General features: G+C 44.0%; 1 protein-coding gene across 2 annotated transcripts in view; it reads right to left on the reverse strand.

The window, feature by feature from the left end:
* Positions 1-3,608: 3,608 nt before the first annotated feature.
* efcab12 (EF-hand calcium binding domain 12) overlaps positions 3,609-22,489 on the reverse strand; it is a 60,477-nt gene continuing 41,596 nt past the window's right edge. For both annotated transcript variants that reach the window (XM_033020772.1, XM_033020771.1), the window contains exons 7-12: positions 21,855-21,980; positions 18,165-18,296; positions 14,834-14,965; positions 12,795-12,908; positions 5,839-5,940; positions 3,609-4,169 (exon numbers count right to left, since the gene is read on the reverse strand). In XM_033020772.1, the coding sequence (XP_032876663.1) occupies positions 3,917-4,169; positions 5,839-5,940; positions 12,795-12,908; positions 14,834-14,965; positions 18,165-18,296; positions 21,855-21,980 (859 nt within the window). In that variant the 3' untranslated portion in view covers positions 3,609-3,916. The remainder of the gene's footprint in view (positions 4,170-5,838; positions 5,941-12,794; positions 12,909-14,833; positions 14,966-18,164; positions 18,297-21,854; positions 21,981-22,489) is intronic.

The following is a 22,489-nucleotide window of genomic DNA, read 5'->3' on the forward strand; positions in this document are numbered from 1 at the left end:
CATTTCCATGTCTATCCACAAGTCTCAAACTTCATTATCATATCTGCCTCCACCACCACCACCCCTGGCAGTGCATTCCATGCACCCACAACCCTCTGTGCAAAAGATTTTGCACTGCATATAAACTTTGCCCCTCTCATCTTAGAGTTATGCCCTCTAGTTTTTGCATTTCCAACCAGGAAGAAAACATTCTGACTGTCTACCCTATCTAAGCCTTCATAATTTTATATACTTTTATTAGGTCCAAAGAAAACAATCCAACTTTGTCCAACCTCTCCTTATAGTTAAAACCTTCTTATCTAGGCAGCATTACCTCTTTTGCATCCTCTCTAAAGGCTCCACATCTTTTCTGTAATGGACGACTAGAACCTGACTTTTATTCTCAATGTCCTGTCCAATGAAGGCAAGAATGTCAAATACCTTTCTATCTACTTGTGTTGCCACAAGTGAAAGGAGTCAGTAACTTAGCCCCCTCAAATGTATCCAACCATTCAAAATAATCGTAACTTATCTTCACCAGGCCTTATTTTCCCTCAGTAACATTGCTGCATAGGCTGATCTTTCAAATATGTATTTACTTATTATCTATGAAGCCCCAATGAGGTGAGGTTATGAATTGGGTTATGGATGATAAAATGCAGATTGGTAAATTGTATTTGCCAAGTCCCCAGCATGTATAAAAATGAATGTGATAGAACTCTCTGCTCCCACGTTCTCACACTATTCCAATTTACTGGAATCCTGGTTTCCACACCTGCTTCTAATCCACCAAAGCTCTGTTTCCTAGGCTCACATTCAATGATCCCCTAATTCCTGTGCTCCTTTCCAACTCAACAGGATCATCCTTTCCTTGCAACTCAGTGGGGCCTGACAAAAGGCTCATACAATAGATTCTAACTCAACATGGCCCCAATTGCTGGGCTGAATTTAAACTGATCACGTGCTTCCTTTTAATTTACTGGATTCCGTGAAAAAATGGGTGGCATTTTAAATAGGTTGTGGTATCACAGTAAAACCCAATAAACTGCTAACTATTTAACCACAGGTGCTGTTTGCCACGCTCCCTAACAATTCCCTGGCATCAGTTCATTTTAATTTGACCATCCCCGTGTTTCTCGTGCTCCCTGTAACTTAGTCGTTCCACTTGAAAGTATAATACCATGTAACATCTAAAAAAAAATTAAGACAGTGATAAGCCATCCAATGACATTCAAGAATGGATAACTAAAAAAGGATGTCAGATCAGAAAATCAGCTTTGATGGAATTAAGAAACAGCAAGGGGCAGAAAAGATTGGTGCAGGTTGTATCTTGTCACCTAAATGTTAATGATAATATAGCACATAATATTAATCGGGAACTTAGAGGGTGAATATATGAGTAATCATCGTTTATTATTGTTACGTGTACCATGACACAAGTGACTAATAAACTAATACCAATTACTACGCAAGAGTCACAATGTCTATGATCTAAATAAAGGCAGGACAATTTTTAAAATAATATCCAGTTTTGTTTTCAACATGTAGAAGTTATTTTTATTTCATCTTGTGTGACATGAAATGGCATAAATAATCTGTAGAGCTCCAGGTTTTCAAAGTTTTCAAAGGTCTTTTATTGTCACATGTACCAATTAAGGTACAGTGATATGCAAATTACCATAAAGCCAAACAAAAAAAATCAACAAGACACCCAATTACATAAAAGTTAACATAAACTTCCACCACAGCGGATTTCCCACATGCCTCACTATGATGGAAGGCAAAAAAGTCCAACCTTCTTCCTCTTTATTCTCCCGCGGTCGGGGCTGTCGAACCATCCATCGGGGCGATTGAAGCTCCCGCGTCAGGACGATCGAAGCTCCTGCGGCTTCAAGTTCACAAAGTCGGTCTCTGACCAGAGACAGCGGGCTCTGTGATGTTAAGTCTGCAAGCACCTACGGATGGAGCTCCGAGGTCGATCCCTGGCAAAGGGATCGCGGGCTCCGCGATGTTAAAGTCCCGTGGGCTCCCCGCGGTGGAGCTCTCAAAAGTTGGACTCCAGCAAAGGCCGCCAACTCCTCGATTTTAAGTGCAGTACGGTCAGTGATACGATACGGAAAAAAATTGCATCACTGTCGAGGTAAGAGACAAGAAAAAGTTTCCCTCGACCCCCAACCCCCAACCCCTCCACATAAAACAAGCTAAAGAACACTCAAAACATACATTTAACACATACTATTAAAACACAAAGAAGGAAGGGACAGACAGACTGTTGGCGAGGCAGTCATTGCTGGCGCCACCTCGTGAATATTAAAGATGATGGTCTGTCTACAAGTCCATAGATCTCTAAAGATGACTGCATGGACAGGTGGAAGCCAAGATACCGAACGGAAACGACGCAAAAAGCCAAATAACCTAACGGACGCGAAGCCGAAAAGCCAAATAACCTAATGGATGCGACACCGAAAAGCCAAATACGCATGCGGTTTTCGGTGTCGTTTCCGTTCGGTATCTTGGCTTCCACTTCTTCGCTTTGGCTTCTCGTCCTTCGACGCCCCGTCCAGATACCAGATCAGGTGAACAGTGAGAAACTTTTCTTCATAACAAATGTATCTACAAGCCGAGGGTTATATGTTTAAACAAGGACAAATGTCATTTATCCATGTTCTCCAGAGATGCTCCCTGACCTGTTGAGTTATTCCAGCACCTTATGTCCTTTTGTGTATTAACCAGCATCTGCAGTTCTTTGTTTCTGCATTTTGGTTGCTATATGTTTAAAGTTGGGAATAAGAGGGTCCGATGTAATCCTCTTCTTACCCAGAGGTTAGTTGTCATCTAAAAGGACCTGGAGGCAGGTACTCTTACAACATTTAATATATATCTGGATGATCACTTCAATCACTTAGGCATAGAAGGTCACAGACAAAATGCTGGTAAGTGGGTTTTGTACAGATGGATACTTGATATACAGCATGGACATGGTGGGTCAAATGGACTGCTTCTGTGCTGCATGATTCCATAACATATGACCTGATGAAAATGCTGGGAATACTCAGCAGGTCCGGCAGCACCTGCAGAGAGAGACTTTAGACTTTACTTTAGAGACACAGCACGAAAACAGGCCCTTTGGCCCACCGAATCCATGCCGACCAGCGATCCCCATACACTATCCCACACACTCGGAACAATTTACAATTTTACCAAAACCAATTAACCTACAAATCTGCACATCTTTGGACTGTGGGAGGAAACTGGAGCTCCCAGAGAAAACCAACGCGGTCACAGTGAGAACGTACAAACTACACACAGATAGCACCTGTAGTCAGGATCGAACTGAGGCCTCTGGCGCTGTAAGGCAGCAACTTTACCGCTGCACCACCGTGCCGCACTTTTCCTAAAACCTTCTGAGGATGAATATTTGAAGCAGTTTACTATTCCTAATTGCAGTAAGAACCATGAAGACAGAAGACGTAAAAACAAGTTAAAATCTTAATATATTAAATTAATCCTGAATGCCCACTTATATGTACACATAACTAGGGAGTTTTATGTAGATCCCAGAGTCCTAGTTCTGTGCAGAGTGTTAGTTTTACCTGCCTGAGATGAATGAAATAAATAAAAGATGGGAAATAAGTAAAATATTGTGTTTAATTAATTAAAATTGAATTAACGTGATGTTGAATCACTCTTACTGAGCACAGAAATTTGAGAAGAATGTTTTTAAGCTGCTAAGTTATGAAGGTAGAAGGATTTGTGTGGAATCTTGATCTCTTATTTAATGCTGATCCTAAGTTGATCAGATTCCTGCACACTGTCTTTTCGCAGAAGTCCATGTTGTTTTCCATTTTTCAAAGGAAGGATTAGACAAGTTTCTGAGAGCTTCGCAGTCACAAGGGTCAAGCTGTATGAACAGCCCAATCTACCCTGGGCAGGTTGATCAAAGCATGTAACGCTTCTTCCTTTCAATATCTCCATACATAAGATATCCCTGGTCACTAATGGGCCAAGTCTTCTCATTGTGATAGATGTTGGAGCTGAAAGTCGTACCTTTCTGGATTTTACTGAACAACACTTCCTCATGCTGTAGCTTAGCATTTGGGAGGTACATGCGCACCTTTTCCAGCATGCGACCAGGCCAAAAGACGTCCTGTACAGGAGATGCCACTGATGGAAGCTTCCCTTTTAACTTTCTGGCAAAGAAAATGAATATAAGAACATTCATAACATATGCATTTCAACAACAGTGAATGACATTTGCAAGCACTTTTAATATTTTGAAATCTCTCATGACATAGCATTGTAGTGCAGCTAATGACGCTGCTGGCTAACAGCTCCAGTGACTTGGATTCAATCTTGATGGCCCTGGTATTGGTGTGGAGTTTGCACGTTTTCCCTGTGACCAAGTGGGTTTTAGCTGCTCTAGTTTCCTCTCGCACCCCACAGGCTTGGTTGGTTGATTGGGCATTATAAATTGACCCCGCCCTCTAGGGAGTGATAGATCTGGAGGAGTTGGTAGTATTGTGGGGAGAATAAAATTGAATTAGTGTACAATAAGTGTAAACAAGTGTTTGACGGTCAGCAGAAACTCAATGGATAAGCCCCAGTGTGTTTACAGTAGTTACATTTAACTTAATTCAGAGTAATTTAAAGTTAATTCATGGAAGTTGAGCTCAGACCTGTGGATTGTTCCTGCTGCACAATGTGACAACTTGGGGAAAACGCCAGCATCACTGTATGCAAGAAGTGTGCCTAGCTAATCACAATACGGACCTGGAGCTGGAGCTGCAGGTGGATTCACTGTGAAGCAGAGATGTATGAGGATGACCCATTCAGTTATGTAGAAAGGCAATGGATAACTGCCAGGCAGTATAGAGGAATGCAGATGTTGCATGAATCTGTAGCCATTCCCCTTTCCAATGGATATACCTCTTTGGATACTACTAGGGGAGATGTCTTCTTTGAGAAAGGTGGCAGCAGCAGCAAAATTGTTCATGGCACCATTTGTTGTATAGGGGGTAAGGAAAATGTGTGGGAAGGTGTTAGTGATTAGAGATTTCATTATAAATGGTTTGGCGTTTCTACAGTCACAATTGAGACTCCAGGTTGGCATACTGCCTCCTTGATATGAGGGATTGCTTGAGTTGCTGCAGGACATAATGGAAGGGAAGGGTGAACAGTTATAAGTCACTGTACATATCATTATCAGAAATATTGGCTCAAAAAAGTAATGAAGTCCTACAATCTGAAAGTAGGGAGTTAAAAGATTAACTGAAAGGAAGAACTCATTGGTATATTGGATAAATATGTTATTTGAAAAATAGTGCAGAGAGAGGGGATGGGGGCGAGGATGGAAGTAAATCAGAGCTGTGACACACTGGACTGATTCAGCAGAAGATTGGGAACAAATGGACCAGTACAGACTGGATGGGTTACACCTGGGCAGGACTGGGGCGAATATCCTTAGAGAGTGCCTGCTGGGGTTATCCATAAGGGTTCAAACTAGAACTTACTGTTAAGAAAGGAAGTTGAGCAGGAAGACAGAGAAGGACACAAGGAGTAGAATCAAGGCAGAAAAGGAAGAAATAATCTAATATTTGCCACATTTTTGCTGATTTTGTAAAGTTCCTGAAAATGATGCTATGTGATGTTTGTCGTGGTAATGATCATATTGAAGGCTAAATGTGAACTTCGCAACACTCTGCAGACCTGGTTTGCCTAATCAGCTGGCCAACCTTCAAATGTTGCGTTAGACTCTGAGCTGGCAGCAAGGTATGTAGCTACATTAAGCTGCCGCCATGTGCTCTGTTGTTCCTAAACACAAAATCCCCACAACGTTCACCAATTTCATTCTGAACTAACCTTTTGAACTTTACATAATCTTCTGGTGTCATGTGTTTTTGCGTGCTGCTCGTTGGAACCGGTACACTTGCATCCATGTTGTAATCCTGGGGTGCTGCGATCCTTGACATATTGTGAAAACATTCAGTTAGACAATTATGAGAGACAAAGAGAGGGTAGAACCTTTTTGCGTGGGTGGAAATGTTAAAGGCTAGAGGGTCAGAGGGGCAAGCTTTAAGGTCAGAGGGGAAACCTTTAAAGGAGATGTGTGGGACAAGTTTTTTATACAGTGAGTGGTAGGTGCCTGGAACACGATAGATATAGATAGATAGATATGCCATTTATTGTCACTATACATGTACAATGAGATTAAAAGCATCTCGTACTCAGTGCATACATATAATTTAGTACAAAAAACAAGAAACAGAAAACAAAACAAGGGGGGGGGATAGGTGCACAATTCTGCGGCGCTATATACATATCTATAAAGGCAAAATGGTGAAGGATGAATAGGTAGTATTCTTAGGCAGATTTTTAAAATTATATTAAAATATTAAAAATTATTTTAAAAATATTTTAAAATTACAATTACAATACACATTACAGTTCCAAATTTCTGTGGATAGAATAGATGGAAGTCCGGGTGTTGGGCTGTGAAGTCAGTGCATGTGTGAGTTAAGAGTAGTTATGACTTTCGGAAAACAACTGTTCCTGAGTCTATTTGTCCTAGTTTTGATGCATCTATAGCGCTTTCCAGAGGGCAGCAGGTCGAACAGTCCAAACGCAGGATGGGAGCTGTCCTTGATGATATTCTTTGCCCTGCTAAGGCAGTGGGAGGTGTAAATATCCATCAGGGAGGGGAGAGGGCAACCAATGATCTTCTGTGCTGTCCTAGTTACCCTCTGAAGCCTCTCCCTGTCTGCCATGGTGCAGCTGCCGTACCATGCTGTAATGCAGTATGTCAGCAGGCTCTCGATGGACGAGCGGTAGAAGGTCAGCAGCAGGTTAGAGTCCAGGTTGTGCTTCCTGAGAACCCTCAGGAAGTGCAGCCGCTGCTGAGCCTTCTTGATGACCGCTGTCGTGTTGTCTGTCCAGGAGATGTCAGCAGAGATAAGGACGCCGAGAAACCGGAAGGTGTTGACCCTCTCCACACACTCGCCGTTGATATGTAGGGGGACTAAGTCGGTGCTGTGCCTCCTGAAGTCGACAATGAGCTCTTTTGTTTTCCTGGTGTTCAGAGCCAGATTGTTTTCTGAGCACCAGGTTGTCAACTTCAGGACTTCCTCTCTGTAGGCTGCCTCGTCTCCCTTTGAAATAAGTCCGACTACAGTAGTGTCGTCAGCAAATTTGACGATGCGGTTGTTGTTGTGGGCCGGACTACAGTCGTAGGTGTAGAGACAGTATAGGAGGGGGCTTAGCACACAGCCCTGTGGGGAGCCGGTACTCAACCTGCGAGTGGAGGAGAGGTGGGGGCCGAGTCTCACAGTCTGGGGCCGGTTGGTGAGGAAATCTTTTATCCAGGCACATGTGAGAGTGGGGAGGCCGAGAGTGACCAATTTATCAATGAGAATGTCCGGAATGATTGTGTTGAAAGCTGAGCTATAATCCACAAAGAGCATCCGGACGTAGCTCTGCCCCTGCTCCAGATGGCTCAGCACAGAGTGGAGAGCTACGGTGATGGCGTCTTCCGTGGATCTATTTTGGCGATAAGCGAATTGGTGGGGGTCGAAGTCTGGTGGTAGATAGTCCTTGATGTGCTGGAGGACCAATCTCTTGAAGCACTTTGTGATTACCGGAGTGAGGGCCACGGGACGGTAATCATTTAGGCTAGTGATGGGAGACTTCTTCGGCACTGGGACGATTGTGGCTGATTTTAGGCAGGACGGGATAACTGCCTGGTCCAGGGAGAGGTTGAAAATTCTGGTGAAGATGACAGTGAGCTGGTGGGCACACGCTTTGAGCACCTTACCAGGTACTCCATCTGGGCCGGTAGCCTTCTTGGGGTTCACTGCCAGGAGCACCCGTCTGACATCGTGCTCCCTGACAGTGAGTGGAGTAGTACAGGAGCCAGGTGAGGGTGGGAGCAGGGCTATAGCAGGTGAGTGTTGCTGTTGTGATCTTTCAAAGCGGGAGAAGAAGCAATTTAGCTTTTCTGCCAGCGGCACACTCAGGTCTTGACTTTGTGGCACAGCCTCTGTAGTTTGTAATGTCTTGTATGCCCCACCATACCTCCCGTGTATTATTGCTGGACAAGTGGGACTCTATGCTCCTCTTATGGTCCGCCTTGGCTTTTTTAATTCCACTTTACAGATCGGCTCGAGCAGCCCTGTACAGAGCTCTGTCACCTGACCTGAAGGCAGCATCGCGGGCTCTGAGGAGTGTGCGGACCTGGCTGGACATCCAGGGTTTCTGGTTTGGGAAAACCCGAATGTTTTTGTCCACAGGATGCCAGGGGTGGTGGTGAAAGTAGATCCAATAGTGGCGTTTAAGTGGATTTTAGATCGGCACATAGATATGCAGGGAATGGAGAATACGGATAAGTTGCAGGCAGTAGAAAATTGTTAAATTTTGCATTAGGTTCGGCACAGACATGGTGGTTTGTTCCTGTACTGTACTATTCTTTGTCCTTTGTCTATGTCTGTGCACATGAAGACACTTATGACAATTTGTGAGAGCACTGCCTCCATCACCTTCGCAATGAATGAATGAATAGGTTTATTGGCCAAGTATTCACATACAAGGAATTTGCTTTGGTACTCCGCCCGCATGTGACAACATCACATATCGTGACAGTTAGGAATGACATAAAACATTAATAATAAAACATTATCAATCAAACATGTGAATTAAATAAAATACCAGAACAAAAGGAGGCTACAGATTTTTGGTTATTGAGTAGAGCTACTACTTGTGGAAAAAAAGCTGTTTGTATGTCTGGCTGTGGCAGTTGTGACAGTCCGGAGTCACCTTCCAGAGTTTGTGGCCAGGGTGAGAGGGTCAGAGATGATCTTACCGATTCACTACCTGGCCCTTACAGTGTACAGTTCGTCAATGGAGGGAAGGTTGCAGCCAATAACTTGCTCAGCTGATCGGACGATTCGCAGGAGCCTCCAGGTGTCGTGCTTGGTGGCTGAGCCAAACCAGACCACGATGGAGAAGGTGAGAACAGACGCTACAATGGCCGTATAGAATTGGATCATCATTGCCTGTGGCAGATTGTGCTTCCTCAGCTGCTGCAGGAAGTACATTTTCTGATGTGCCTTTTTGACTGTGGAGTCGATGGTAGCCCCCCATTTAAGGTCCTTGTAGATGATGGTTCCCAGGAACTTAAAAGACTCCACAGATGTGACTGTGGTGTTGTTGATGGTGAGTGGAGTGAGGGGAGGGGGAGCTCTCCTAAAGTCTACAATCAATTCCACTGTCTTAAGAGCATTGAGCTCCAGGTTGTTGTGATGGAACCAGGACGCCAGCTGTGTCACTTCCTGTCTGTAGGCAGATTCCTCCCTATCCTGGATCAGTCCAATCAGGGTTGTGTCGTCCGCAAACTTGAGAAGTTTGATAGAGGAGTCAGTGGAGGTGCAGTCATTGGTGTAGAGAGAGTAGAGGAGAGGGGAGAGTACGCAGCCATGCGGTGCTCCTATGCTGAGGGTCTGCGGGTCCGAGATGTGCGTTCCCAGCCTCACATGCTGCTTCCTGTCTGTCAGGAAGCTGGTGATCCACCGACAGAGGGGTTCAGGCACAGTCAACTTGGAAAGTGTGATATGTAGTAGCTCTGGCACAATGGTGTTGAAAGCAGAGCTCAAATCAACAAACAAAATCCTCGCATAGGTCCCCTGCCGGTCTAGGTGCGTAAGCAATGTATTTCAAACAAAACCAAGCACGGGGTGAAAAATAATTCCTCAGATCCTCTCTAACCCTTTTTTATGCAATCTGCTGTTAGACATCCCCATTGGGGGAAAAGTTTCTCAGCATCCACTCTGTATATGTCCTTAAAAATCTTGTGTACCTATATCAGATGCTCCCTCCGCCAAGAGAACCAATCTTTCCTCAAACTGAAAAGTAGCATCCCAGGCAACATTCTGCACCCTCTCCAGTGCAATTAGATGCTTCTTAAAGTGTGGCTTGCAGAACTGAATATAATACTACAGCTGTGTTGTAACTAAAGTTTTATGAAGTTGTACCATGACATCCATTCGCATATTCTAAGCTCCAATTAATGAAGGCAAACATATAACTTCTTCACCATCTTACCTATGTGTCCTGCTACCTCTAAGAACTTATCAAGCTAATGATAAGGTCCCTCTGTTCCTTAGTACTTCCTTGGGCCCCACAAGTATTAGTCCTACACTCACTGGACCTCCCAAAATACATAAATCTCATATTTCATTACTCCACTCAATTTAACAGCTGATCAACATTGCAGCATCCCAGGCAACAGCATGTAATTGCACTGGAGATGGTGCAGAATGTTGCTTGGGATGCTGCAATGTTGATCGGCAGTTAAATTGCAATATACCCTAAAATTGTCTTCCTCGCGGTCAGCAACAATATTTTGTCCTGAAATTGGATATCAATGTTACTTGGAGCTATAATGCCCAAATGGCTTTAAAATGCTGCTACAAAAATCTTTGGGGTGCTTTTATCTCTTGGGAGCAGCAGCATGGCTTGCTGTCAACTGAATGGTTGTTGCATGTATAGACCAACGACACTGTGAAGTGCATGTTCATTAAGAGGCCGGAGATTATATACACAATATAGAGATGTTGTATTATTTGTCAGCAATGATTATGAAGCGATAAAAATTGTGGCAGAGCTGATGGTCAAAACTTCATATCCCAACTGGAACCTTTTATTTACATTATTTTGATCCACAGGGTTTGCTCCATGCTTTATTGTCAATTTACATGATGAATGGCCTGGCCCTAGGGAGTATTGTAGAACAGACAGACCAAAGGGTACAAGTACATAGTTTCCTGAAGTGGTGATGAAGGTGGGCAAAGCAATGATAGGTGTAGGTCGCACTTGCCTTCATCACACTGGCCATTGTGTACGAGCTGGAACGTCATGTCACAGCTCTACGAGACCTTGGTGAGACCACATCAGGAATATTGCCTGTAGTTTTGGTCACAATACCATAGTAAAGATGTAATTAAGCTGGAAAGGGTGCAGAAAAGATTCACAAGGATGTTGCCAGGACTGGTGGGCTTGAGTTATAACAATAGACTGGATAGGCTGGGACTGTGTTCCTGGAAAGTAGGAGACTGAGGGGTGATCTTAGAGAGGTTTATTTAAATTTTTTATTTTTTAAAAAAACATTAAAAAAAAAATTAAAAGCATTGTACATACATCTTAATCATGATATGCAACATAATACATTTCGTGTACAACTTCTCTTTTTTTTAAACTTTAAGCTGTGATAGAAAAAGAGAGAAAGAGAAAGAAGAGAAGAATGAGGATAGTAGTGAAGTGTAGTCTGCAGTAATTGCCGTTAAATGAATGATGATGGTTAAGTAAACTGCGTGCTTGAGAATGTGAAGAAAAAAAAGGAAAGAAAAAAGAAAAGAAAACAGGCCACAATGAAGGCCTTAGGAAGGGAAAGGAAATAAGTAAAAAATCCAAAGAAGGTAGAGCTAAACAAAAAAGAAAGGGAATGCGCCTAATTCATAACGATTCACACCCATCAAAACAATAACTTTCTAGAGTTATGCTGCAACATATTATACTTGTAACAAATCAATGATAAGGTGACCATATTCTTAAGAAATGTTCTTGTTTTCCTGCTAGAACGAGTCTCATTTCCTCGAGATGTAATATTTCCGACATATTTGTGATCCACATTTTAAACGTTGGGATAGGAGCGTTTTTCCAGAATTTAAGTATACGTTTTTTTGCCGATATCAAACCATACTTTTGGAAACATCTTTGAAATATAGTTAGTTCAGAACAGGCTTCCCTTGCTCCGAAAATAATCAATTCTGTATTTGTGTTCGTCTTAATTTAAATATTTTTGAAAAGCTTTCAAAAATTTCCTTCCAAAATTTCTGAAGTCTTTGAGAGGTTTATAAAAACATGACGGGGATAGATAAGGTGGACAGTCACTGTCTTTTTCCAAGGGTAGAGGAGTCTAAACCTTTAAGTTGAGAGTGAAAAGATTTAAAATGACAAGTTTGCCACCTGAGACAAAGGTTTTTTATACAGAAGGTGGTGGACATATGGAATGACCGGCCACAGGAGTGGTAGAGGTGGATACAGTTACAACATTTGAAAGACATTGTGGCCAGGTGCATGGATAGGAAGCTTTTAGAGGGATATGGGTAAAACCTGGGCAAATGGAACTAGCTGCGATGGAGCATCTTGGTCGGCATGAATGAGTTGGGCTAAAAGGCTTGTTTCCATGCTGTATGACTCTTAGACTTGCATGAATTTATCAGCTATGTTAGGGTGACTCATGCCCTTGAGTGACCCATCCTATGTCGCAGTGAGTGGGATTTCCACCACAAAATGGGAGTAAGTACATTAAAATACGTGCAAACCAAAATTTCGTCATGAATTGATCACATAAATAAGTGCAAAATGCTCCTATATCATGGAAATTAGCCCTTGTGAGGAACAAAAATGAATGAGGTGATAATACTGGTTCTTGACTTAATTGAGAATAATGGCTCAAAGAGTAGGACAATTCTTTGCTGCTGCTTAAGATACGCATGCGATTTTCAGTGTGAAGACAGACAGGGCCAGATGAATGAATAGCTGACACTGGCTGGAGCATTGATAAAGAATGCCTTGAAATAGCTTCTAGTTTAGGAAACATCTTTGAAATATAGTTAGTTCAGAACAGGCTTCCCTTGCTCCAAAAATAATAAATTCTGTATTTGGGTCGTCTTAATTTAAATATTTTTGAAAAGCTTTCAAAAATTTGTCATCTTGAAGAATGAAGAAGAAAGTAAAGGGAGGTGAAGAAAGTGAAAGAGCATTACCTTGGAGTTGACTCTAGCTTGTCATTAGGTTTCTTTAGTTGATTGTTGTCCGGCTGCACCTTAATTTGGATCATTTCCTTTCTCGGTGTCAGTTCATCAACAATGATAAGTTGCCTAGGACAGCAGTGAGATCAAGAATTATTCACCAGATTTTCCTGCTCTCTTTGGTACTTCTTGCAGTTATTTTACAATGGTTTACAAAATACGATGATGTTTAGAAGCCTGAAAGAAAGCACCGACAGAAACATACGTTTGTAATTGAATAACAAATTTTCAGATCCTGGAATTAAAATAGAAAATGCTGGAAATGTAGCTCAGAGCAGCCTGTTTCTGTGGTAAGAATTACAGGATGATGATCTTTTAAATGTGATTGCAATGTGATAGTCTGTAAACGCATGACCTGGTGTATCTCTATCTTTGACCCATTGTTATCAAGCCAAGAGATCATGCCAGGTCCAGTAAGGAGTCCAGAAGATATGATGGGTGCAGGTAAATTTAAAGAATTATGTCAACCTGGTGCAGTTACAACACAAGATTACATGTGTGCCAAACACTAAATGCAGACAGAGCTAAGTGATGCTTCAACCAATAGATCAGATTAAAGCTGTATTTCCAAAAATACTATGAACAGTGATTGGAAATGATAGAGCAAATAGGAGGACCAAGTATGTGTATGAAAAAAAAAACATTGTCTGAGTCTCCCTGTTGCATAAACCAATTTATGACAAACTTGATTAATTCTATATATTATAAATGGCCAACAGTACTCGATACAAGAAAGATGGTGGCAATAGAAAAATATTCCCATTGTAGTACTGAAGACATGGTTGGAAATATCTTCACTTAAATGAAGATGAAATAACAATGGAGAATGTGGAAAATATTCAATGGATCAGGATGCATGTTTGGGGAAAGACGCAGTTACCATTTCAGATTGACTTTCTATTAAGCTGTGGTTGTCAGACGTCAATTATTTAAGCCACAGGACTTAAACATCCTGGAAAAACATCTCTCCAGATGAGTACAGCCATCTGCGATTCCATCTCAATACAAAAGTGAATGGCATCATGTACATAATGAGTGGTGCTCCAAAATTCACACCATTTTATTATCAATCATCTTTGTCACAGCCTCAAAACACTCATCCAAGTTTATCATACATGACTTTCCCCTCAAAAGGCCCTGCTGACCATCCCTATTAATCCCAAACTTTTCCAAATGATATTAAATCCTATTATGTCACCAGAAATCCTCTCCAATAGCTTCCTCTCCACTGATTTAAAAACTACCCGGCCTTCAATGAGCAATGTAAGTATCACCTTGAATACAGCATACCATTAGGAGAGGAATATTGAAAAATGGATCAACACAGGCTCCCTGAACTGCATTATGCAAGTTACAGTCAATGAGCACAGATAAAATATCATCAATGAATATAAATCAAAGAACTGCAGGTGTGGGAAATCTCAAATAATAACAAAAAAACACCCCCCTCCAAAAAAAAGATATCGTCTTCACTTTTCAAGAACTGGAACAGCAGGAAATCAGTAGGAAAAAAGATCCCCCTCAATAGTTCCTATTAAATCTTTTGCTTCTCATCTTAAATCTATGCCCTCTAGTTCTTGATTCCGCAACCCTAGAAAAAAAAGACTGTCCATTCATCCTATGTATACCTCACATGATTTTATACTCCTTTATAAGATCATCCTCTGTCTCCTGCACTCAAGGAATGAAGTCCGAGCCTTTCCAACTTAATATAGCTAAGGCCCTCGAGACCTGCAACATCCTCGTAAATTTCCTCTGCACTTTTTCTAGCTTATGACCAGTTAATTTGCACTGTTTTGCAGTTGGTTGAAGGGCAAATGATGATCAGAACATGGAAAATTCAGCCTAAGGAAGACAGAACCAGTTGAATGATCTGCTGACAATGGCGACCTAACATGCAAAGAATGCCCATTAAATTGAAATTTGCCTTGTAATTTGGCAGCCTTAGGAGTCAAGGGGTAAATTGAGAAAGGGTAGGCGTGGAAGTGCACTACCTCAATTTTGATTCTGCTTCTTCACTGGCTTCCTCCAGTTGACTGGTGTCCTGTTGCATTCCTACCTCGACTTTCACTTCCGTATGCTTTGATTCTTGGTTGAGATTATCCACCATGAACCGCTCGGGATATCTGTAAGATAGAGAATTACTCGCAGGGATTTCAGTTCTGTTTGGTATTCAGTACCTGCCCAAAACAAACCCATTAGCAATTCACGTGCTCCTCCAGATACTTCCTAAACGTTGAGAAAGTACCTGCCCCAAACTCAGGCAGTGAGTTTCACATTGCAAACACCCGCTGTATGAAAAAGTTCTTCCTCAGTCCACTCCTAATTGTCTTATTGCTTAAACACACCCTCTGCCATGGCCGTCCGAAGGGGGGGGTGCGTTGGGTGCGACCGCACCCCCACTTTTCCCCCCAGAGTAAGAAAAAATCCCGGGAAATTTTTATTTTAAAATCGGAGCGCAATCAGCGTTTCCACTTTGTCGGAAATCGCCTGAAATTCTGGTTCTGGCCGCTGGATGATTTGGGGGAGAAAAAAATGCGACCATCCGCGCCTGCGCAGTTGGGGAAGCGAAGCAAAATGACGTCATCTCTCCGCGCGTGCGCAGTGGGCCCCGGTGGGATCAGACTGCCATTTGTACTCCACACATTGAGCTCGATGCCTCGCGTCTACCCCAGGTAAGTAGTGGAATATCGCGTTGCAGGAGGGGGAGTCTGTGAGGGCGTCTAATCCAGCCCGCGGGATGATTTAGTAACCCATTTCGCCGGGCCCGAGGGAGGGAGGGGAGGGGGAGGGGGAGGTGCGGTGCCCGCCCGTTCCAGCGTCGGAGCCTCGCCTACGGCTAGCCTGGCGACCAGGCGACCAGCCTGGCGTCCTCCCATCGCTGGGCGGGAGTGGATGAATTTGAACCCAGCGGCTGTAACCCGAACACCAGATGCCGCTGCGGCGGGGCCGCTCCCCTCGCCGCTAAGGCCCAAGCCATCTTCCGCCCACGCCAGCCCCGCTGGGCACACGCCACCCCCACCACCCATGCTGGGCCCACGCCACCCCCGCTGGGCCCACACCACCCCCGCTGGGCCAATGCCACCTCCGCTGACCCCCGCAACCCCTGCTGGGCCCCGCCACCCCCGCTGCCCCACGCCACCCCCGCTGGGCCCACGCCACACCACCCCCGCTGGGCCAATGCCACCTCCGCTGACCCCCGCAACCCCTGCTGGGCCCCGCCACCCCCAAGCCACCCCCGCTGGGCCCACGCCACCCCACCCCCGCTGGGCAAGTTGCAGTCAATGAGCACAGATAAAATATCATCAATGAATATAAATCAAAGAACTGCAGATGTGGGAAATCTCAAATAATAACAAGAAAACACCCCCCTCCAAAAAAAAGATATCGTCTTCACTTTTCAAGAACTGGAATAATATGAAAACAGTAGGAAAAATATCCCCCTCAATAGTTCCTATTAAATCTTTTGCTTCTCATCTTAATTTTGCTTCTCATCCCTCTAGTTCTTGAATGCGCAACCCTAGAAAAAAACACTAGAAAAAAAAGACTGTGCATTCATCCTACGTATACCCCACATGATTTTATACTCCTTTATAAGGTCATCCTCTGTCTCCTGCACTCAAGGAATGAAGTCCGAGCCTTTCCAACTTAATATAGCTAAGGCCCTCGAGACCTGCAACATCCTCGTAACTTTCCTCTGCACATTTTCTAGCTTATGACCAGTTAATTTGCACTGTTTTGCAGTTGGTTGAAGGGCTAATGATGACCAGAACATGGAAAATTCCGCCTAAGAAAGACAGAACCAGTTGAATGATCTGCTGACAATGGCGACCTAACATGCAAAGAATGCCCATTAAATTGAAATTTGCCTTGTAATTTGGCAGCCCAAGAAGAGTAAGGTGACGTGCCTCAATGACTATCGACCAGTGGCACTAACGCTGGTGGTGATGAAGTGCTTTGAGAAGTTGATCATGGAGCAAATCAACTCCTACCTCGACAAAAACCTGGACCCACTGCAGTTCGCTTACCGCCACAACAGATCAACGGTGGATGCGATCTCACTGGCTCTCCACTCCGCTCTGGACCACTTGGACAACAAAAACTCATATGTCAGGCTGTTATTCATCGATTACAGCTCGGCATTTAACACAATCATCCCCTCCAAGCTGGTTACCAAACTCGCAGAACTGGGTCTCTGCGCATCCCTCTGCAATTGGATCCTCGACTTCCTCATTCACAGACCAGTTTGTTCATATTGGTGGAAATGTGTCAGCCTCGATAACAATCAGCACGGGAGCATCTCAAGGCTGCGTGCTCAGCCCCCTGCTGTACTCACTCTATACCCATGACTGCGTAGCCAATCACAGTGCGAACTCCATCATCAAGTTCGCTGACGACACCACTGTTGTGGGGCGTATCACTGATGGGGATGAGTCAGAGTATAGAAGAGAGATCGAGCAACTGTCCATATGGTGCCAGCGCAATAACCTGGCCCTCAACACCAGCAAAACCAAGGAACTGATTGTGGACTTTGGAAGGAGTAGGAGGGGGACCCACAGCCCCATTTATATCAACGGGTCGATGGTTGAAAGGGTCAAGAGCTTCAAATTCCTGGGCGTGCCCATCTCTGAAGATCTTTCCTGGTCCGAGAACACTAATGCAATTATCAAGAAAGCTCATCAGCGCCTCTACTTCCTGAGAAGATTACGGAGAGTCGGTTTGTCAAGGAGGACTCTCTCTAACTTCTACAGGTGCACAGTAGAGAGCATGCTGACCAGTTGCATCGTGGCTTGGTTCAGCAACTTGAGCGCCCTGGAGAGGAAAAGACTACAAAAAGTAGTAAACTCTGCCCAGTCCATCATCGGCTCTGACCTTCCTTCCATCGAGGGGATTTATCGCAGTCGCTGCCTCAAAAAGGCTGGCAGTATCATCACACCATCCTGGCCACACACTCATCTCCCTGCTACCTTCAGGTAGAAGGTACAGGAGCCTGAAGACTGCAACAACCAGGTTCAGGAATAGCTACTTCCCCACAGCCATCAGGCTATTAAACCTGGCTCGGACAAAACTCTGATTATTAATAACCATTTTCTGTTATTTGCACTTTATCAGTTTATTTATTCATGTGTGTATATATTTATATCATGGTATATGGACACACTTATCTGTTTTGTAGTAAATGCCTACTATGTTCTGTGTGCTGAAGCAAAGCAAGAATTTCATTGTCCTATACAGGGACACATGACAATAAACTCACTTGAACTTGAACTTGAACTTAGGAGTCAAGGGGTAAATTGAGAAAGGGTAGGCGTGGAAGTGCACTACCTCAATTTTGATTCTGCTCCTGCACTGGCTTCCTCCAGTTGGCTGGTGTCCTGTTGCATTCCTACCTCGACTTTCACTTCCGTATGCTTTGATTCTTGGTTGAGATTATCCACCATGAGCCGCTCAGGATATCTGTAAGATAGAGAATTACTTGCAGGGATTTCAGTTCTGTTTGGTATTCAGTACCTGCCCAAAACAAACTCATTAGCAATTCACGTGCTCCTCCAGATACTTCCTAAACGTTGAGAAAGTACCTGCCCCAAACTCAGGCAGTGAGTTTCACATTGCAAACACCCTCTGTATGAAAAAGTTCTTCCTCAGTTCACTCCTAATTATCTTATGGCTTAAACTCACCTACTGCCATGGCCGTCCGAAGGGGGGCTGCGTTGGGTGCGACCGCACCCCCACTTTTTCCCCCAGAGTAAGAAAAAATCCTGAGATTTAAAAAAAAAAATCGGAGCGCAATCAGCGTTTCCACTTTGTCGCAAATCGCCCAAAATTCTGGTTCTGGCCGCTGGATGATTTGGGAGAGAAAAAAATGCGACCATCCGCAATGGACAATCACTACCAAAGTGTCTGCCCACACAGTCAGTACACCTCTCGTACACTTGTCTCCCGTAGTAAGTCACCCCAACCCCCCCCTCCCCTCCCCCTCTCCCTCCCCCCCCCCACCTTTCCCTCCCAACTCCAGTCCCGTTCCGACCCCCTGGGAAACTGAAGGGAGTGACAATCAACTGCCACGGATACAAATAATGTCATACACAAGAAAGGGCAGATGCTGGTTGACAAAAAGTGAACACACAGTGCTGGAGTAACACGAAGACGCAGCAGAATTTTGGAAACGTCATCCCGTCACCCATTCCTTCTCTCCAGAGATGCTGTCTGTCTGGTGAGTTAAAGAGTGGCCACAGTAGACTCACGAGTCACTGCGGTAAACTCACGGGCTACTACGTTCTTACAACGAGTTTAAAAGTAAATTTTTTTTTACTTCAGGTGTAAATTTTACTCGTGTAAATCTTTCATCATGTTGAAACCACGAGTTTGATTTATTTTAAACTCGGAGTCACTCATGGGTGGACTCGCACCATGAGACAGGGGTTTAAGTTTTCTTAAAGGTGTAGGCTATGAAAGAGTAGTTAATGCTTTTTTTACGCTGTTGGCTGAGAGGAAAGTAGTGACTAGAACACTGGAATATTCCCTGCTGGTTCTTAAATTGTACCATGGTATCTTTTCAATTCTAGCACATGGGAATCGAGACTAACTGAATGGATGAACCGTACTGCTCCAAGATTGGTGCAACGACATCATGGTAATGTCTAACTTCTGTTCTCCCAATCTAGAATCCTTCTTTATAAACTGCAAAACACTTTATTCTCCGAGGGAATTTACCTCTTTTATTCTCGCTGGAGTTTACATCCCCCACCAAGCCTGCGTACGTGAGGCGCAAATGCAACTCGCTGACCAGGTAATGAGGGTGGAGAGTGACTTCCCGGACTCCATGGATATTGTTTACGGGGGACTAACAAGGCTAACCTCAGCCGAGACCTTCCAAAGTACAGACTTCATGTTACCTGCCCCACCAGAGGGGAGAGAACACTCGATCACTTACACTTCAATCCAGAACGCATATCGATCTGTTTCCCGGGCGGCTCTGGGTCTCTCTGATCATTGTTTAGTTCATCTTATTCCGACCTACAGGCAGAAACTAAAATCTGCTAAGCCTGTGATCAGAACAATGAAAAGGTGGACCAGCGAGGGCATTGATAACCTACAATCCTGCTTTGACTGCACTGATTGGAATGTGTTCAAGGAAGCAATCACAAGCCTCGATGAGTATACAGAAACTGTGTTGTCATATGTCAGCTTTTGTGAGGACAGTTGCATTCCCACTAGGTCCCGGATCTGGTTCAATAACAAGCCCTGGTTTACAGCAGAACTCAGACAGCTCCACCAGTCTAAAGATGAGGCCTACAGGAGCGGGGATGCAGACCTCTACAGGCAGGCCAAGTACAAGCTGATAAGAGGAATCAGAGCTGCTAAGGAAAGGTACTCTGAGAAGTTGAGGAGCAAGTTCTCAGTTAATGACTCTTCTTCAGTTTGGAAGGGCTTGCAAGAAATCACCAGCTACAAGAGGAAAGCTCCATGGTCCGTGGACAATCGTCAGCTGACCAACGACCTGAACGAGTTCCACTGCAGGTTCGATAAACAGAAACATAACCCTGGTACCCCCTCCCCAACCAACACTTCACACCTATTCACAGCCTGACTGCAGTTTGCAAAGACTGGACCCTTCCCCACCTACTCCTCCCCAATCACCACTTCACACCTACTTACAGCCTGACTCCAGTCTGCAAAGACTGGGCCCTTTCCCACCCACACCTCTCCAATCACCACTTAACACCCATTTACAGCCTGACTCAAGTCTGCAGTCTCCAGTCTGACTCCAGTATTCATCGTACACTACCCTCCCCCTCCTTGCTGCCCAACATCAGTCTGGCCACTTCTCCATCACTAACAATAGAGCCAGAAATCTCCAGGACCGGACAATGTTTCCCCCTCTACCCTCATGCTCTGCCCGGACAATGGGCACGGGTCTACATATACATTTTCAACCAGTCCCTGCAAACCTGTACTGTCCCTGCCTGCTTCAAAGTGTCCACTATTGTCCCAGTACCCTAATTCTGTCAAGCTTCTAATGTTTGTGGATGACACAACCCTGATTGGACTGAGTGTTGAAGAAGGAACTGCAGATGCTGGAAAATCAAAGGTAAACAAAAATGCTGGAGAAACTCAGCATGTGCAGCAGCATCTATGGAGCGAAGGAAATAGGCTCAATGCTCTTAAGACAGTGGAATTTATTGTGGACTTTAGGAGAGCTCCCCCTCCCCTCCCTCCATTCACCATCAACAACACAACAGTCACATCTGTGGAGTCTTTTAAGTTCCTTGGAACCATCATCTCCAAGGACCTGAAATGGGGGGCCACCATCGACTCCACAGTCAAAAAGGCCCAACAGAAGATGTACTTCCTGACGCAGCTGAGGTAGCACAATCTACCACAGACAATGATGGTCCAATTCTATACTGCCATCGTAGAGTCTGTCCTCACCTTCTCCATCATGGTCTGGTTTGGCTCAGCCACCAAGCACGATATCCGGAGGCTGCAGCGAATCGTTCGATCAGCTGAGAAGGTTATTGGCTGCAACCTTCCTCCCATTGACGAACTGTACACTGCAAGGGCCAGGAAGCGAGTGGGTAAGATCATCTCTGACCCATCTCACCTTGGCCACAAACTCTTTGAATCACTTCCCTCTGGAAGGCGACACCGGACTGTCAAAGCCGCCATAACCAGACATAAAAACTGCTTTTTCCCCCCAAGAGTAGTAGCTCTACTCAATAACCAAAAGTTTGTAGCCTTATTTTGCTGATAATTTATTTCATTCACATGTTTAAACTGTCATTTTTATTATTAATGTTTAATGTTTTATGTGTCATTCTTAATTGTTACTGTATGTCGTGTTGTGACTTGCGAGCAGAGCACCAAGGCAAATTCCTTGTATGTGTACATACTGGGCCAATAAACCTATTCATTCATTCATTCATAAACTTATTAATTCATTCATTCATAAGTGACACTTATTGGCTCTTCCACATAAAATGTCATGGGCTTCTGGTTGGGAAAATGCATTACCTCAGTTCCGACTCTGGCTCTTCACTAGCTTCCTCCAGTTGACTTTTATTTGGCGCAATGTTGATCTGATTCTCTTCCTTTTTCAGTGCATATTTACGATTGAATCTATCCATAATGATGCGTTGTCTAGGATGGCAGTAAAATAAAGATTTATTTACAGACTTTCAGCTTTATTTGGCACTCAGTATCTACCTGAAGCTATCAACTAGAGACTCTCAGATCTGCGGTTTACAAAATATGTTTACTCCTGAGAAGCTTGCTTAACACATGATCATGTCTATCATTTTGATTGAGGTTTTTGAAGAAGTAAGTCAGAAGGTTGATGACGCTATATGAGGGGTGAGGCATTAGGTGGATCCAGCTGAGGAGGAGTTGATAGGAGAGATGGATCCAGAAGATTAAGATGCATGGAATCCACTTTTTTGGTAGTTTGGATTCAGAACTGGCTTATTTATGGAAAAACAGAGGATAGTGGTTTTCTTTATTTTTATTTTAGAGATACTGCGCAAAAACAGGCCCTTCGGCCCAACGAAGGTAGACACAGAGTAACTGAGCGGGACAGGCAGCATCCCTGGAGAGAAGGAATGGGTGACGTTTCAGCTTGAGACCCTTTTTCAGACTGATCTGAATGATCA

Source organism: Amblyraja radiata, chromosome 5 (assembly GCF_010909765.2).
Source record: "Amblyraja radiata isolate CabotCenter1 chromosome 5, sAmbRad1.1.pri, whole genome shotgun sequence".
Lineage (NCBI taxonomy): Eukaryota > Metazoa > Chordata > Chondrichthyes > Rajiformes > Rajidae > Amblyraja > Amblyraja radiata.